Source organism: Colobus angolensis, unplaced genomic scaffold (genome assembly GCF_000951035.1).
Source record: "Colobus angolensis palliatus isolate OR3802 unplaced genomic scaffold, Cang.pa_1.0 Scaffold11, whole genome shotgun sequence".
In the NCBI taxonomy this organism is placed as follows: Eukaryota; Metazoa; Chordata; class Mammalia; order Primates; family Cercopithecidae; genus Colobus; species Colobus angolensis.
The window spans coordinates 1,444,130-1,461,507 of NW_012112030.1; the positions used below are offsets into that span (position 1 = coordinate 1,444,130).

The 17,378-nt window shown below is 48.3% G+C and overlaps 1 protein-coding gene across 1 annotated transcript in view; it reads right to left on the reverse strand.

The window, feature by feature from the left end:
- VWF (von Willebrand factor) overlaps positions 1-17,378 on the reverse strand; it is a 198,100-nt gene that overhangs the window by 73,616 nt on the left and 107,106 nt on the right. Inside the window, exons 21-29 of the mRNA XM_011955306.1 lie at positions 13,049-13,189; positions 12,724-12,837; positions 10,790-10,946; positions 9,604-9,762; positions 8,770-8,905; positions 4,681-6,059; positions 3,153-3,269; positions 2,915-3,055; positions 2,488-2,631 (exon numbers count right to left, since the gene is read on the reverse strand). Coding sequence (XP_011810696.1) covers positions 2,488-2,631; positions 2,915-3,055; positions 3,153-3,269; positions 4,681-6,059; positions 8,770-8,905; positions 9,604-9,762; positions 10,790-10,946; positions 12,724-12,837; positions 13,049-13,189 — 2,488 coding nt within the window. The remainder of the gene's footprint in view (positions 1-2,487; positions 2,632-2,914; positions 3,056-3,152; positions 3,270-4,680; positions 6,060-8,769; positions 8,906-9,603; positions 9,763-10,789; positions 10,947-12,723; positions 12,838-13,048; positions 13,190-17,378) is intronic.

Sequence of the window (17,378 nt, forward strand, 5' to 3'; positions counted from 1 at the left end):
AGACAACACACACACACAAACGAAGTAAATATATAGAATTTCAGATGTGGGTAAATGCTTAGGAAAAAAACAAAATGAGATAAGGAGGATGAGAATGCCCAGGGCTGAGGTGGGGGTTACTGTTGCATACATGGTGGTTGGAGAAGCACTTGGTGAAAAGATGGCATCTGAGCCGAGACCTAATGTAAGGATAGAAGGAGCCAAGAGGATATCTGAGGGAGGGACATCCCAAGCAGAGAGAAGAGTGAGTGCAAACGCCCCAGAGCAGAAGTGTGACTGCATGCTCCCGGGGGCTGGGGAGAGACGGACAAGCGAGAGAGGGAAAGGGCATGGATCAGGCAATGCTCCATTGGCCATGGTAAGGACTCACCATGTTCTGTGAATGAAACAAAGCCAGTCAAGATGACAGAGCAGAGGGACAGGAGCTAACTTTGATTTTAAAGGGCCACTGCAGCTACTGCGCTGAGAATGAGCTGCAGGGGACAAAGGTGGAAGGTGGGGTTCCAGTTAGACAGCTATTTCAATAGTCCAGGTGAAAGATGATGGGGACTTGGATTGAGGTGCCCCTGGTGGACATGGTGTGGAGTGGTTTAACTCTCAATGTGTTTTGAAGATGGAGCTATAGTTTATTCGTGGCTTGCATGGAGGTATCAGGAAAAAGGAAGAAGAATCAAGGATGCTGAGCTTTTTGAACTGAACAACTGGAAGGCTGGAATTGCCATTCTCTAAGATGAGAAAGATGGATGTGAAAATCAGGAGTTTAGTTTTGCCTGTTAGAGCATGCAAGCTGAGTTGAGGAGATATGAATTTCAACGTCAGAGATGTATAAATATATTTAGACCCATGACACTGAACTAGACCACCAAGGGGGTGTATGTAAGAAGAGAAGAGAAAATATCACAGGGCTGAGCCCGGAGAATGTGCATGCTCATTTACACATGAGAAACCGAGGCTTTGGACAGTTAAATGACTTGCTCTGGATCATGTTCACTTCCTCAAGACCACAACTGCTTCCTTTCCCAATGAAAATCTTTCTTTGGATGCTTGATACTAAAGGAGAAAAAAATCTCCATCCTGAAATTCCTCAATTCAGCTCCCCAGAAATTTCTAGGAATTTGCAAAGTGCTTCAGGTTGGAGCAGATTTTCTACTAGCAGTTTTTCAGCTATCGTAAGTTTATTATATTATCCAAATATTTATCCTTTCCCTTTTAGTGTCCTTTACCCTAAAATCACAGATTCCATAAACATGTCACATTCATTCACTCAACAAATGTTAAATGGTCACCTATTGTGTGCATCATCCACAGATGATACAAAAATAAGCAAGATCTTCCCTTGCCTTCAAAGAACTCCCAGTTTTTTGCAAGGAATAGATACGTTACAAATGTGATACAATACGATTTGCACATTTTGAGTAGCTCATATGTGACATAGAAAATGGAGCAAATAACTTTCTCAGGAAGAACATCAGGAAGACAGCAGAGGTTCTGACGGCACTCCTAGGCAGGGTTCTGAAAGATTAACAGTTCTCCAGGTGGCCATGAGGGGACTCAATGTCACTCAACTCACCCAGACCTCCTTCAGCTGGGAGGTGGTCCCTCAGACTCGACCACCTGTCCCGGCTCACATCCTGTTGATATTAAGAACATGATAAGCACATGTTCTCCTGGAGCACAAGGCTGGACACGTGGACCCTTCCCTTTCCTACAGCATGATCCTTTGTCTCTCATCCATTCAACCCTGCCAACACCATTGGCCTGGTACCAGGAACGAACTCTAAATACGTAAAGTCCCCATTGGTTCTCAAGGCCCCACAATGAATCACTCTGGCCTCAGACATGACATTTTAGTAAGAGACCATGAATCCTCCTTTACAAAGGAAGGGCATAGAGGTAGGATCACTCTTGGACACAAAGGGAAAATGTGGAGAAATTAAAGGTTATCATTAGTCGGCCGGGCGCGGTGGCTCAAGCCTGTAATCCCAGCACTTTGGGAGGCCGAGATGGGCGGATCACGAGGTCAGGAGATCGAGACCATCCTGGCTAACACGGTGAAACCCCGTCTCTACTAAAAAAAAAAAAAAAAAAAAACTAGCCGGGTGAGGTGGCGGGCGCCTGTAGTCCCAGCTACTCGGGAGGCTGAGGCAGGAGAATGGCCTAAACCCGGGAGGCGGAGCTTGCAGTGAGCTGAGATCCGGCCACTGCACTCCAGTCCGGGCGACAGAGTGAGACTCCGCCCCCAAAAAAAAAAAAAAAGGTTACCATTAGTCATAAAGATACAGGCTCAACACATGCTTATTATTGTTTGGTTTCCAAATCACATTGTGATTGGATAATTTCCTGTTGTTTGATACCAGGACAGAGGTCGGTACTGAGTATATTTAATATCAGCCACAACATCCAAAAGTAACCCCAGCCCACTTTTAATCCTCTATCATTTCTGAAGTCTCATTCTCCTGAATTGAGGACTGTACACCAGATTCTTACTGTTGGATCTGGCGGCATCAGCTGCTGCATCCACCGAATCCACAGAGACGTCCATGACCAGGATGACCACCGCCTTCGAGGCTCCCGGCCTGGCACCATGCATTTCTGAAGTCAAGTATCGCACAGCAAAGCCCAAAGCATCCCCTGAGGATGGAGAACAGATCATGCCAAGTCAGTACTGACTGCGGCCGGACACCCTGTCTCACGGAGGATCCTTAAGTTACTAAAAAGCTGAATGATTCAGAGACTCCGAGGAACACCCAGTGGAGATCTGGAAGAGACCTGGAAGAGCATCTAGCCCCTCACTTTCCAGAAGAAGAAACTAACGCCAAGAAGCAGAGTGACTGGCCGAGGTCACACAGTCATTTATGCCAAAAATTAGAAGCAGAATGGAGGTTCTGCATCCAGCCTGTGGCACCAACATTACCAATTTGGCTGGGGCCTCCCTCCCGCTGCATGACGTCCACAAGGTTCAGCAAATGGGCTTTCTCCAGGGCCACATTCCACGGCACGTCAATGGTGGTGATGCTTCCATACTGGAGTACTGACACCTGAGTGAGATAAGGCCCTAAACGGAACAAGAAAATGGGGATTATTTTGCATCAAGTGGAGTCCCAAAAAGAGCCTCTTCATCACCGGCCACTTCGGGTGCCTCGCTCACTCACCTATATTGGCTTTTGAAATGAAAGCCTTGGCAAAACTCTTCATTTCATCAAAATAAGAAGCTGGGAAACTGGAGGAGCCATCCAGGAGAAGGATCACATCCAGGGGCTGGCTGCAGTCTGCAATAAAACCAGGAAGGTGAGCACACAGGTGCCAGAAGGGACACTGGCCGCCAGGCCTACAACCTGAAATCCAATAGGATCTGCAGGGCAGGCTGACCACGTGGCACCACCAAGGGCAGGGGAGTGCCTTCCTGAGTGCAAGGGCAACATGGGCCAGGGAGGAGGGGATGGGAGAGATGGAGTTCCTGGGGCCTGACTACCTCAGGTTTGGAGACATTGAGAAGACTCCGATTCTACCCAAAGGAAGTTTGAATGTCTACAAATAAAAGCGGCAGGCATGGACTTCCTCAGTAACAAGGGGCCACCACTTTTCTAGAATTGAGTAAAATACTGGCCTGGCAAGACAAGGAGACTGCAAAAGGAAATGGAGCGGCAGCCCCTCTCTGGACAATGAGCCGCTGTCCTCAGATCTTGCAGGGCAGGTGAACGTACTGTGATTATTCCAGCTACAAATGCCTAGTGCTCCTGTTGGTGTCTGAGCACATCTGAGATTTGATGAAATGATGTAATTGTTGCTTTCCTCAGCAAAAATATTACAAGAATTTAAATACATCTATGAACATGAATAAAAACAAAGAAACAAAAGTACTGACAAGTGTGAGACTCAAAAGATACTAAAAGAAGGCTAGTTATTCTGGGATGGTCCCAAACACATTGAATAAAGATGTTCAGGAACTAGGAATGGATTAGATGCCCGTGTCAGTAAAAGGTAGTAATACAGCAGTGGGAGCAAGCAGTTTTTTGAGCACTTGTCATTTGCCAGATACTATTTTAAGCAAATAGGTGCTATTATTATCACCATTTTATAGATGAGGAGACTGATATACAAAGAGGTTAAGTACTTGCCCAAAATTACCCAGCTAACAAGTGGCAGAGACAAGATTCAAACTAAGGCAGTCTGACACCAGTTTCTGAAGACTGCACCTGCTACCTGACACCTGACTTCCTGGTCTCGCCCTGAAGAATGTCAGCTACTCAGAATAATTTCACCCACCCAGTATGGTCAAAAGGAAGCTTATCCTCACCACCTTTAACAGAGGTTACCCTGAAAGCAGAGGGTGGAATGGGTGGGGAAGAGGCTGTGTGATAAAGTAAGACTTGCTTTTTTTTTTTTTTTCCCCACTCCTTCCTGGTATTGTTTAAATGTTACCAATAGGCTTCCATTACCTTTGAATTTATATAAGCACGCACAGTAAGAAAAGATCTTCCCCAAAAAAGGGTCACAGTCTGTCTCCCTGCCAGGGAGGTGAGGAAACACGGGCCCTTTGAAGGCAAGGTTCAACCAAGGGCACACAGAGCAGGGACACCAGGACTGGAACCCGAGTCACATCTCAGCAGATGCACGCAGCACCAAGGCCACGCCAGCCCTCGCCCAGCCCTCCCACCTGCACACAAGGTGCCAGCATACCAGGGGCAGGGGAGAGGGTGGGGATCTTCAGCCCCTCTCCGGAGCAGCAGCTCTGCAGCACCAGGTCAGGAGCCTCTCGGGGGAGCGTCTCAAAGTCCTGGATGAGGATGGGGGCATTGGGCCAGCCAATCCTCTCCAGCTCCTGCACGTTGGCATGAGGGCCCACTCCAATGGGCACCACCTGGATGTCTCCTGGCAACCTCTTGATCTCATCAGAGGCAGGATTTCCGGTGACCATGTAGACCAGGTTGGGCGCCTGCTCCCGGTCACCCTGGCTGACCAGGAAGCTGTGCTCGGAGAGGTACTGCAGGGCCAGCCCAGTGTTGGTCCTGTTGCCGCCCTGGTAGCGGATCTCTCGCACCCGCTGCAGGATGTCCCCTTTGGACTGTGCCTCGCTGAAGGGGTACTCCACCGCCACCGTATAGGAGTACTGCAGTACCGTGACGTGGATGCCGTCCTGGCCCACATCCATCCGCTGAATCACCTCCTCCATGAACTCCTTGCTCCTGTTGAAGTCGGCTTCACCAATGTTGTCCGATCCTTCCAGGACAAATGCCACATCCAGAACCATGGAGTTCCTCTTGAGCCCCAGGGTCGAAACCCCCAAGAGCCCTGGGCCCACAGTGACTTGTGCCACGTCGGGGGGCAGAGTAGGAGGAGGGGCTTCAGGGGCAAGGTCACAGAGGTAGCTAACAATCTCATCCCTTTGCTGCTCCAGCTCATCCACACCGCTCAGCACGAAGGCCTTGTTCTCAGGGGACTGCTTCTCAACGAGGCGGATCTGTTTGAGGTTGGCATGGGGCCCAATGCCCACCGGGATTATGATGACCTTCTTCTTCTTCAGGCCCTGGACATAGCGGACAAAGTTCCGGGACATCCGTTGGGGCTCCTGGCTGGCCATCAGGAGCAGGGCGATGCGGGAGGCTTCAGGGCGGTCGATCTTGCCAAAGATTTGGAACAGTGTGTATTTCAAGACCTCACTGGTGGAGGCCACCTGGCTGCCCGCATACTTCACCTGGCTGGCAATGCGCCGCAGCTCTGACGGTCGTTTCCGGTCCTTGAGCCCGATGTAGGCGTGGGAGCCATCGTGGTACTCCACGACGGCCACGCGGACCCACTTCTGGGAGATGCGCAGCCGCTCCATCATGTCCACCACAAAGGCCTTCAGCACTTCAAACTCAGCCTCGGACAGCCTGGAGGAGCCATCCAGCAGGAAGACCAGGTCCAGTAGCCTGCTGCAGTAGAAATCGTGCAAGGGCGCTTCTGAGATGTCCTCCACATACGGAGTGGTGGGGCTCACCGGGGCATCTGTGGGAGGCACCACAAGGCCTCCCGGCTCCTCGCAGGCTTCACAGGTGAGGTTGACACCATCACAGTGGCTGCAGCAAAGAGCGAAGAAATTGAAATGGTTCAGGAAGAACCTATGGACACTTTTGAGCCCTGTAGTGTATGACCACTTCCATATTCCCACAGAATCTCCTGCCTGTTCCACCTGAACTTGAGATCCCATGGACTGTTCCACACCCAACTGAGATGTCACTGTTTAACATCTGTCCCCAAATAGCATGCATCACCCCCTCCAAAACACACACATAGCAGACTTTCTTTGACTCTGGAAACCAAAGCTTTAGCCCATCCTAGGAAATGAAAAAATATATTCATTGTTCTAGGCCATCCACACAGCCACCCAAAGCTGATTTCTTTTCAACCTACATCTTTAGCAACATGAATACTTAATTATAATCCAAGCTTCTCACAAATGTCTCCAAGAACAAATGTTACTAAAATGTGGACACTAACCTGTGCTTGTAAATGTTCTGTCAAAGATAAATGCTTTACAGTACATATTCTAACAGAATGTAAATTTTATTTATTTATTTTTTTATTTCTTTTGAGATGGAGTCTCGCTCGGTCGCCCAGGCTGCAGTGCAGGCGCACGATCTCGGCTCACTGCAACCTCCACCTCCCAGGTTCAAGGGATTCTCCTGCTTCAGCTACTCCCAGTAGCTGGGACTACAGGCGGCCGCCACCACACCTGGCTCATTTTTTGTATTTTTAGTAGAGACAGGGTTTCACCATGTTAGCCAGGATGGTCTCAATTTCCTGACCTTATGATCCACCCGCCTTGGCCTCCCAAAGTGCTGGGATTACAGGCGTGAGCCACCACGCCTGGCCATTGTATGAATTTTAAAACATGTTTAATATGTTGAGCCCTGAGAGAGAAAAAATTGGAGTAAAAACATTGTGGAAAAATGAATAGAGATTCAAAACCCCAGTTTTATCTAGCAGAACAAATTATTTGGGAGTAGTAGACAAGGGTCCCCAAGATGTTAGGCCTAGGAAAAGACATTCACTCATTCCTCCAGCAGACATAGGGTAAGCACCTCTCATGTGCCGGGTACTGGCCAGGCTCTGTGCCCAGCCCCAAGCACACATCACAAGTCTGTAGCAGAGCAGTGGCCCCCCACACCCGTTCTCCCGGAGATTCCTCTCCTCGCAGCTCTGGGCTGTGTAGACAGGAGACGAGGCTGTGACCACAAAAGGCCCAGGACTGCAGATCCATGTGGTGATGGCCTGGGGGGATCTGGAGACAATGCTGGGAAACTAAGGAACTACGGGAGTAACCAATATTAGAGACTTCTGGATTGTTGAAACACCTAAACCAGGATCTATTGGTTCTGAATTCCTTTCTTTTTGGTTCCTAATTCACAAACTCCTGTACTAACATGCCAAATTTCCAGGCTCTGCTGGTAACATCACCTTTTTGCCAGCATCCTGGAAAGTGGCAAGACCTGCCAGACCACAGGTGAAATCAAGCGGCCCTATGGTGGAGACCAATATGGGCCAGGATCATCTCTTTGGACTCTCAGCATTGGAGGCACCTGGCCTTCAGCACGCCCAGTAAAGCTGACAAGATGGCAGTGCCCTGACCCTGGGAAGTGTCCCCCTGTGGCTTGATCCCAGCTGATGCCCCCAGCCTGCTGTGGGACTACTGTCCACACACTGCTTGAGCTTCAGCATGCACTGTGGCAGCTGCCCCTGCCTGGGTGCCAGCAAAGGAGGTGGGGAGAGGGCTCGAAGCTCTCATGCCCTTTTGGCACAGAACCCCAAGCCAGCATCAGAATCACCCCACCCTTTGCTCCCTACAGTCCCTGTTTCAGCATACAGAGTGTGCGCAGACTTTTACTAGGAAGTTAATTTCTCCTTCCCATGATCCACGAGATTTACTGCTTCAATCCTTGGTTAACGGTACGTGAGTGACATACTTTCTAGTTTCCTGTGTTTGCTAGAAAACTCACCCCAGGCAGTGTTCGTTCTTGTTTGTACAGATGGTGGCGGCAGGATCTGACTCTGGCAGCTGTGACCATAGACCCTCCCCAGCAAATTTACGTTCTCAAGTTTAAGTTCCCAGAAGGCTTGATCAGTGTCAGGGAGTGGTGTTGAATAGATCTGGATTTTAATAAATGTTCCCTACTTATGAGCAGGACTTCGGAGGGCTCAGAGCTCACCCTGAGGACTCCTTCTCACCTCCCCAAAGGCCAGTTTCCCAGAGGCAAGTCCAGTGAAAACCCAGGGTGAGAGCAACGAGCACCTTCCCTCCCCATTATGACAACCACACCCTGCGACCTTGACTATGGCCCCCACGAGGTTCTTACTACCCTGAGGGCCCTGCGTTCCATCTCACGTTCCTCTCCTGAGTCCCCACCTCCAGGAAAAAAGAAATCCGATTTTTACGAACACCTGTGCTCAGACTAGTCATGACCTACAAGGACAGTAAGTGACCACACCCCACCTTCAGTGAGCAAAGCAAAAACCTCTTAGGACTTAAAAACCTATTAAGAGCAAAAACACTGTGGAGGAATATACGTGGAGGAAGCAGTCTAGCCCACCCCTAAAGAAAAAGCAGCAAACCCTAGGAACAAACAAAACAATAAACTACACTAAGCAATGAATTAAATAAATAAAGAAAATAAACTCAATCTCTCAACTCATGTAGCTAGGACTTTTTACCCAAAACCTAGTCTCTGAGCTGGCCCCCAGAGAAGCAGTAAGATTCATCACTCTAAACAACCCTGAAACCTGTTTTACCAAATCTGGCAGTGCTCAGGGTCGCTGGGATTCAAGGTGACTTTCTTTCCTGAGGCAAAACGCCGACCAGCCGCCTCACACACCGGGCAGTCTTCAGGGCTGACGCAGGTCTGCAAAAGCTCATCCAGGATTTTCCCTGCAAAAGAAAGCTCTCATTAGGAACCAAAATGCTCCCCTTTCCCATGAGGAAGCCTCACTTTTAACTAAAAGGGAGGAGCCAACTCCTTGTCCTGCCCTAGAAGCCAGCTTCTCCTGCCAGCACCCCCAGGGGTCACCCCGCCACTCAAGGAGTGTCTTTCCTCCTTGTGCTTTGATTGATCCCTCTGCAAAACTGGGAATGGGGGTTCCCTCACCCTACTCCTCCTCCCCAAGCCTCAGGACAAATGAAATCTTATCTCTAGGGCTCTTTCCGCGCTTCTGAATAACGCCTTCAGTAACTCTAGAGCTATGCTGTACCATATGATAGTCACAAACTGCATGTGGCTATTTAAGTTAAATTCAGTAAAATTCAAAAATTCAGTTCCTCAGACACACTCGTCACAGTTACATTCAATACAACATTCCCCCACTGCAGAAAGTTCTATCGGCAGGGGCGGCTTTAGATGAGAATCCCATAAATAGGCACAGAAAAACATTTTGGAGGAGCTTGACTTGAGAAAAATCACAGTTGGCCTGACTCTGATGAAAGAACCTATGGAGACAACCTGTGGCAGGGTTGCAGGTCAGAGACGGGACATGGCCGGTGGAGGCTGAGATGAAGCAAGACCTAGAAGCACCTTTCCACCCATCCCTATCCCATCCCACCAGCCCGGCCCCCAGGGATAGAGGCCTCACCTGGAGGGCAGTGGGCATGGCAGCCCTCCACACACTGCACAGGGCAGGCCAGTGGCTCGGGGTGCTGGCACGTGACTCGACAGGCAGGTGCACAGCTGTTATAGCGCCACTCACACTCATACCCGTTCTCCCGGAGATTCCTCTCCTCGCAGCTCTGGGCTGTGTAGACAGGAGACAAGGCTGTGACCACAAAAGGCTCAGGACTGCAGACCCACGTGGTGATGGCCTGGGGCATCTGGAGATAATGTTGGGGAACTAAGGGACTATAGGATTCACCAATATTAGAGACTTCTGGATAGTTGAAGCACCTCAACCACAATCTATAGGTTCTGAATTCATTTCTTTTTTTATTTTTGTAGAGATATGGTTGCTATGTTACCCAGGCTGGTCTTGAACTCCTGGGCTCAAGGAATCCTCCGGCCTCAGCCTCCCAAAACACTGGGATTACAGGTGTGAATCACCGTGCCTGGCCCAGTTTTCTACATGAAAACATTAAGTTGCTTATGTCCAAAGAAGGAAGACTCTATAGACATGAATATATGAGTTGATCACTCATATTGGCAAATATAATTGTGCCTAATTAAAGACATAGATCGACTTCCTTTTCATCAGTATTCCCTCTTCTCCTTCTGCCAGAATCTCCCCAGAAGAAAAATCTCCACATATTTATGCCTTGAATCCATGTCCCGCCTCACCCATAATACACACTTTTTTTTTTTTTTTTTGAGACGGAGTCTCGCTCTGTCGCCCGGACTGGAGTGCAGTGGCCAGATCTCAGCTCACTGCAAGCTCCGCCTCCCGGGTTTACGCCGTTCTCCTGCCTCAGCCTCCCGAGTAGCTGGGACTACAGGCGCCCACCACCTCGCCCAGCTAGTTTTTGTATTTTTAGTAGAGACGGGGTTTCACCGTGTTAGCCAGGATGGTCTCGATCTCCTGACCTCGTGATCTGCCCGTCTCGGCCTCCCAAAGTGCTGGGATTACAGGCTTGAGCCACCGCGCCCGGCCAATACACACTTCTTACTAAGCCAACATCTTAACCCTCCTTAGCCCTGGGCCATCCAGTCCCATACTAGAGCTCTGTCTTCTCTCTCCCATGAAGGTATCCCCCTGCACTCACAAGGTCTTAAAGCATAGACACATGGGAAGAAGGGAGGGCATCTGAGAACATGAGTGCGTCAGGACTCACGGCACAATGTGGCCGTCCTCCAGGTCACCACCTTGCCGTGCTGGGCACACACGTGGGCATAGGCAGCAATGGTGTCGCAGAAGCAGGCGCAGTCCCCAATGGACTCACAGGAGCAGGTGTCGTATATGCAGACATCCAGGAATGGCTCGGGGTCCACCTGCAAAGGCAGCCTCAGGTGGCCCAGGCCTATGGCCAGGTGTCAGGAACTCTGGCTCTTAGTCTGGGTGCAAATGTTCTGATGGTCAATTTAAGGATAAAGAGGGGGTCCAGGTAGAAGGAGAAACGTAGCTCAATGGTCTCAAAGAGGGAATGGGAGGGAAGGAAAGATTCTTAGTTTCTAATCTGCATTCCAGCAAGAAAAGGTGAATAATGCAGGGCTGCTGGCCTTCTGCAGAACACGATAAGCCAGAGGATTTTCCAGAAGAACATTCCCTCTGTCCCTCTGCCTACCTCCCTGCAGAGCCACCCGTCTGTCCTCACAACCCACTGTTAGCCTCATGAGCATTAGGGTGTTTTTACAAAAACACAAGCACACATACGTGCTGGTCACTGTCTTTCTTTGCCTCAATTCAGCAAAGAGAATGGGGAAATGCATCAGACCCTGCAGCTGCCTCACTGCGCTATGGGGCAGGTATGCGGGACAACAGGGCCTAGACTCTGATTCCAAATCAAGTTCAACCAGTTCCCACCTTTCCTCGTCCCCAAAACACGCCTCTACACACACTGGACTTTTTCAGGGCAGTTACGACAGAAAATGAATTCAGACACTGAGTAGGTCATTGTTTCCAAGACGTTCCAACAGTCTCAATGTCCCCAACTCCTCCCCTGTCCTCACTCTTCCAACTCAGATGCCCAGGATTTCCACCAAACCAGGGAATGTAAGTATCCTTTGGAGTACCTCAGAGACTGAAAATCACTGGATAGACAGAAAGAGAATTGAGGTCCATGTTTTCAACCAGTCTCTCCCACATTGGTGGTGCTACACAGCAGCATGTATGTATGCATGGCTGTGCGTGTACATAGACTTGTGTTCACATATGCCCATGTCCACATATGTGTACCCACATACATGCAGCAGATAAGAGACAACTGCACTATGTTCGGGCATGGTGGCTTATACCTGTAATCCCAGCACTTTGGGAGGCCAAGGTGGGTAGATCACCTAAGGTCAGGAGTTCGAGGCCAGCCTGACCAACGTGGTAAAAGCTCATCTCTACTAAAAATACAAAAATTAGCTGGGCATGGTGGCAGGATCCTGTAATCCCAGTTGCTTGGGAGGCTGAGGCAGGAGAATCGCTTGAACCTGGGAGGCGGAGGCTACACTAAGCCAAGATCATGCCATTGCACTCCAGCCTGGGCGACAGAGCGAGACTCTGTCTCAAAAAAAAAAAAAAAGGAGAGACAACTGCACTTAACCTTGGGGAAATCCTCCTTGTCATCAGAGATAAAGACGCAAAAATAAATCATAATATGAGGACTCAAAATCACCAAAATTAAGACCAGAAAAGAATTTCTGTGAGAAAAGAAATGGGCACCAAGAGTTTTTGGGGAGTGGGACAGGAAGGTCTTTTAGTCTGGACAAATGCAGCAGGAACAGGAAAAGGAAATCTCTGGCTCCAGTGTTGAAAACAAGATACTTCAATATGAGAACAAATCCTAAGACTGGGGCCGAAAGAGAAGCGTTGGCACATGCCAAGGGGAGTTACTTCTCATGCAGAAGGAAATGTTTCGCCAGGCATTGCTTCCCCTAGAAACTGTTGATTTTACTTCTTCTTTCCCAGATTGAAAGCCAAGAAAAAAACTGAAGTGGTGTCTTGGTGCAGATAATGTCAAGACACCAGGGTAGTGTCCATGTTAGAAGGTCACGCTCAGTGTCCATACCACCGGGCCGAGCCTTGGGACCATCCGCTTCCCACTCCCCTCAAGGTCCTCACCAGCTTGTTGCAGTCCTGGAAGACGTCACTGGTAAGGATTCTACAGGAGGAATCCACCATCGTCTGCTTCATGAGGTTGTTATGGCAGGTGGCAGGGGATGAGTCCAGAGGTACCTGGGAACCAGGCAAGAGACAGGCCAGCCATCAACTGGTCAGACTGGGGTTACTGAGTCCAGAAGGATCCAAGGGACCCTCCTCCTCACCCTGCAACCACCTGAAGGTCATACCACCCACAAGCCTCTTCCAGCCCCCATGAGAATGGGGACAGGGGGACATTCCAGGAAGCAGGCTCTTGGGCTCTGTCCACACAGAGACCCAGACGTACTTTTCTGGTGTCAGCACACTGTGAGCTCACTTTCCAGGAGTTCCCAAAATCCATGGGGTCTTCCTCCACTTGAAGGTTGCTGCTGGTGAGGTCATTGTTCTGGATGCCATCAAAATTCCCACACAGGCCACACACTTTCTCCTTGAGAGACAAGTTGAGGGGATGAGCACCACCAAGCCCAGGGGCATGCCCTCCAGCTCGGGGGAAAGGGGAACGTTCCTGGCGGCAATGGAGGCAGAGGGCATTCAAGGAAGAGGAAGAGGAGCAGGACAGAGACTCAGAGGCGGCCCGAGGTGAGCAGCAAAGACTTGCCATTGCCAAGACCTACTCCTGAGCTTCCTTGCTGGTCCCATTTTATTTAAAGCTACGGAAACAAAGAGAGGCAACATGCCCAGGTCACACAATCAGCCAAGGGCAGAGGTGGGAATCAGGCAGCCTTGGCCCCGAGATCACTGGTGGGAACTGTCACTGTCCCCAACAAGCACAGAAGCAGAGAGGAGCCAGTTCCACTTCTCCACCAATGGAGGTGCAGGGGTCTGAGGACGGAACGTTACACAACTGCCTGCCTCTGGGCAGGTGAGTCCCCTTGCCTGGAGAACTGCAGCCTATTCAGACCAGGCTGGGCAGAATTTTCTGCTCTATCACAAATATAATCAGGAAGGTATGTTTCACCTGTCTCCATGTTCACCCATCATGGAGTGCAACATGCAACGAGTTCTGAAAAAGTAGTTACTAATGAGTGAGAAATAAGTAAACACTATGGAAAGAGGAGGGATAAGTTCTAGTGTTCTGTAGCACCACAGGGTGACTATAATTCTCAACAATTTATTGTATATTTATTGTATATTTTTCTTTTTTTTTTTTTTTGAGATAGAGTCTCGCTTGTTGCCCAGGCCGGAGTGCAATGGCACAATCTCGGCTCACTGCAAGCTCCGCCTCCCGGGTTCACGCCATTCTCCTGCCTCAGCCTCCTGAGTAGCTGGGACCACAGGTGCCCGCCACTGTGCCTGGCTAATTTTTTGTATTTTTAGTAGAGATGGGGTTTCACCATGTTAGCCAGGATGGTCTTGATCTCCTGACCTCGTGATCTACCCACCTCGGCCTCCCAAAGTGCTGGGATTTGACCTCGTGATCTGCCCACCTCGGCCTCCCAAAGTGCTGGGATTACAGGCGTGAGCCACCGCGCCCGGCCAATTTATTGTATATTTTCAAGTACCTGGAAGAGCAGATTTTGAGTGTTCCCAACACAAAGAAATGGTAAATGTTTGAGGGAATCGATATACTAACTACCCTGATTTGATCATTACACTGTATACATGTATTAAAATATCACACTGTCACCAGTAAATACAGTTAAATGTCAACTAAAAATAATAATAAAACAAAAAAACTACAGAAAAAACTGAAAATACTTGGCCTGGAGAAGAAAAGGTGCTGTACTTTTACAACATACTTAAAGCCCTGGTCTTGAGACAAAGAGAAAAAAACGTATTCTATTTTGCTTCAATAAGCAGAATTCGGCTTGGTACAAGGGGATTAAGTTACCAGGAAACAAAGAAGAAGAATGTTCTCACTGTTGGGCAAAAGGCCAACAATCTTTACATGGCCTAGAAGCCTCCATGGTATGGTTACTGCCCCTCTCTGCCCTCATGAACTACTATTGCCCACAAGCCCCTCCTCTGCAGCCACACTGGCCGCCTCGTTCAACTGCTTCAGACACCACCTTAGGGCCTCGGCACATGCTGTTCTGCCTGCCTAAACTCTCTCCCACAGATACTGGCATGCCTCATTCCCTCCCTTCCCCAAAGACTCTGCTCTTACATTCCCTCTTCACAGGGCCCATCAGCCGAAACTATCTATAGTAACATCCCCACTAGAATATGATCCACACCAGGGTTATGGAAGGAAAAACCGTGACTCCCATGAGATGAAGAGTTTATTCTGGATTATCCGTGTGGGCTGAGTGTCATCACAGTGTCTGATCAGAGGGAGGCAGGAGGGTCGGAGTTCAAAAGGTGCTGTGACAGACAGAAGCAGAAACAGAGAAAAAGAGTGTAGGATGCTACGTTGCCAGCGTTGAATATGGAGGATGGGGCCACAAGCCAAGAATGCAGGCAGCCTCTAGAACATAAAAAAGGCAATAAAAGGGACCTCTCTCAGAGCCTCTAGGAGGAATGCAGCCCTGCCCACCAATTTTAGCTTTCCAACCTCCAGAACCATACGATAATAAATTTGTGTTAAGTTATCAAGTTTTTGGTGATTTGTTATAGCAGCAATAAAAAACAAATACATGGAAGACATACACACACACACACACACCCCTGACTTTTCCCCTATTGTATCCACAGCGCTTAGGACAATGTTTGACACATACAGGAACTTAGTATTTGTTGAATAAATGAATGAATGAGTTGTTAATGCTTTATGGGAATGAGATGGGCTGCCATAGAGAAGTGAGGGCAGTGCTGCCTCACTGGCTTGTACAAGCTGAAAATGGATAGCGTTATCAGGGATGCTGTGGAGGCCATTCCTAATTAAACCAGCTGCCAGAGTAGCCAGAGCCACTTGTCACATACATGGCACTTAAATCATTTATATTCCAACAACCTGTTGGACCCTAAACAGTGGAACCATTCTCAAAAGTTGGTTATTAGCAATTTTACAAATAGCTCTCAAAACATGCCAGCCCATGGCTAAATGGTAAGGCAACATCCTAGAATAGTCTGCAGTGTTATAATAATATTGAGCATGATTGCTTTGCCTCTTTAAGTTAAGAAACCTAAAGAAAATTTGATATTGTCATTCAAATTCAGAAAATACAGAGACCACCACAAAGATACTCCTTGAAAAGAGCAACCCCAAGACATATAATTGTCAGATTCACCAGGTTGAAATGAAGGAAAAAGCGTTAAGGGCAGCCAGAGAGAAAGGTCGGGTTACCCACAAAGGGAAGCCCAAGAGACTAATAGCAGATCTCTTGGCAGAAACCCTACAAGCCAGAAGAGAGCGGGGGCCAATATTCAACGTTCTTAAAGAAAAAGATTTTCAACCCAGAATTTCATACACAGCCAAACTAAACTTCATAAGTGAAAGAGAAATAAAATCCTTTACAGACAAACAAATGCTGAGAGATTTTGTCACCAGGCCTGCCTTACAAGAGGTCCTGAAGGAAGCACTAAACATGCAAAGAAACAACCAGTACCAGCCACTGCAAAAAACATGGCAAATTGTAAAGGCCATCGATGCTACGAAGAAACTGCATCAGTTAATGGGCAAAATAACCAGCGAGCATCATAAGGACAGGATCAAATTCACATGTAACAATATTAACCTTAAATGTAAATGGGCTAGCCAGGTATGGTGGCTCACGCCTGTAATTCCAGCACTTTGAGAAGCCAAGGTGGGCGGATCACGAGGTCAGGAGATCGAGACCATCCTGGCTAACATGGTGAAACCCTGTCTCTACTAAAAATACAAAAAAATTAGCCAGGCATGGTGGCGGGTGCCTATAGTCCCAGCTACTCGGGAGGCTGAGGCAGGAGAATGGCATGAGCCCAGGAGGCAGAGCTTGCAGTGAGCCAAGAATGCGCCACTGGACTCCAGCCTGGGCGACAGAGCAAGACTCTATCTCACCAAAAAAAAAAAAAAAGTAAATGGGCTAAATGCCCCAATTAAAAGACACAGACTGGCAAATTGGATAAAGAGTCAAGACCCATCAGTCTGCTGTATTCAAGAGACCCATCTCACATGCAGAGACACACATAGGCTCAAAATAAAGGGATGGAGGAAGATCTACCAAGCAAATGGAAAACAAAAAAAAGCAGGGGTTGCAATCCTAGTCTCTGATAAAACAGACTTTAAACCAACAAAGATCAAAAGAGAAGGCCATTACATAATGGTAAAGGGATCAATTCAACAAGAAGAGCTAACCTAAATATATATGCACCCAATACAGGAGCACCCAGATTCATAAAGCAAGTCCTTAGAGACTTACAAAGAAGACTTAGACTCCCATACAATAATAATGGGAGACTTTAACACCCCACTGTCAATATTAGACAGATCAACAAGACAGAAAATTTAAAAGGATATCCAGGAATTGAACTCAACTCTGCAACAAGCAGACCTAATAGACATCTACAGAACTTTCCACCCCAAATCAACAGAATATACATTCTTCTCAGCACATCACACTTATTCTAAAATTGACCACATAATTAGAAGTAAAGCACTCCTCAGCAAACGTAAAAGAACAGAAATCACAACAAACTGTCTCTCAGACCATAATGCAATCAAATTAGAACTCAGGATTAAGAAACTCACTCAAAAC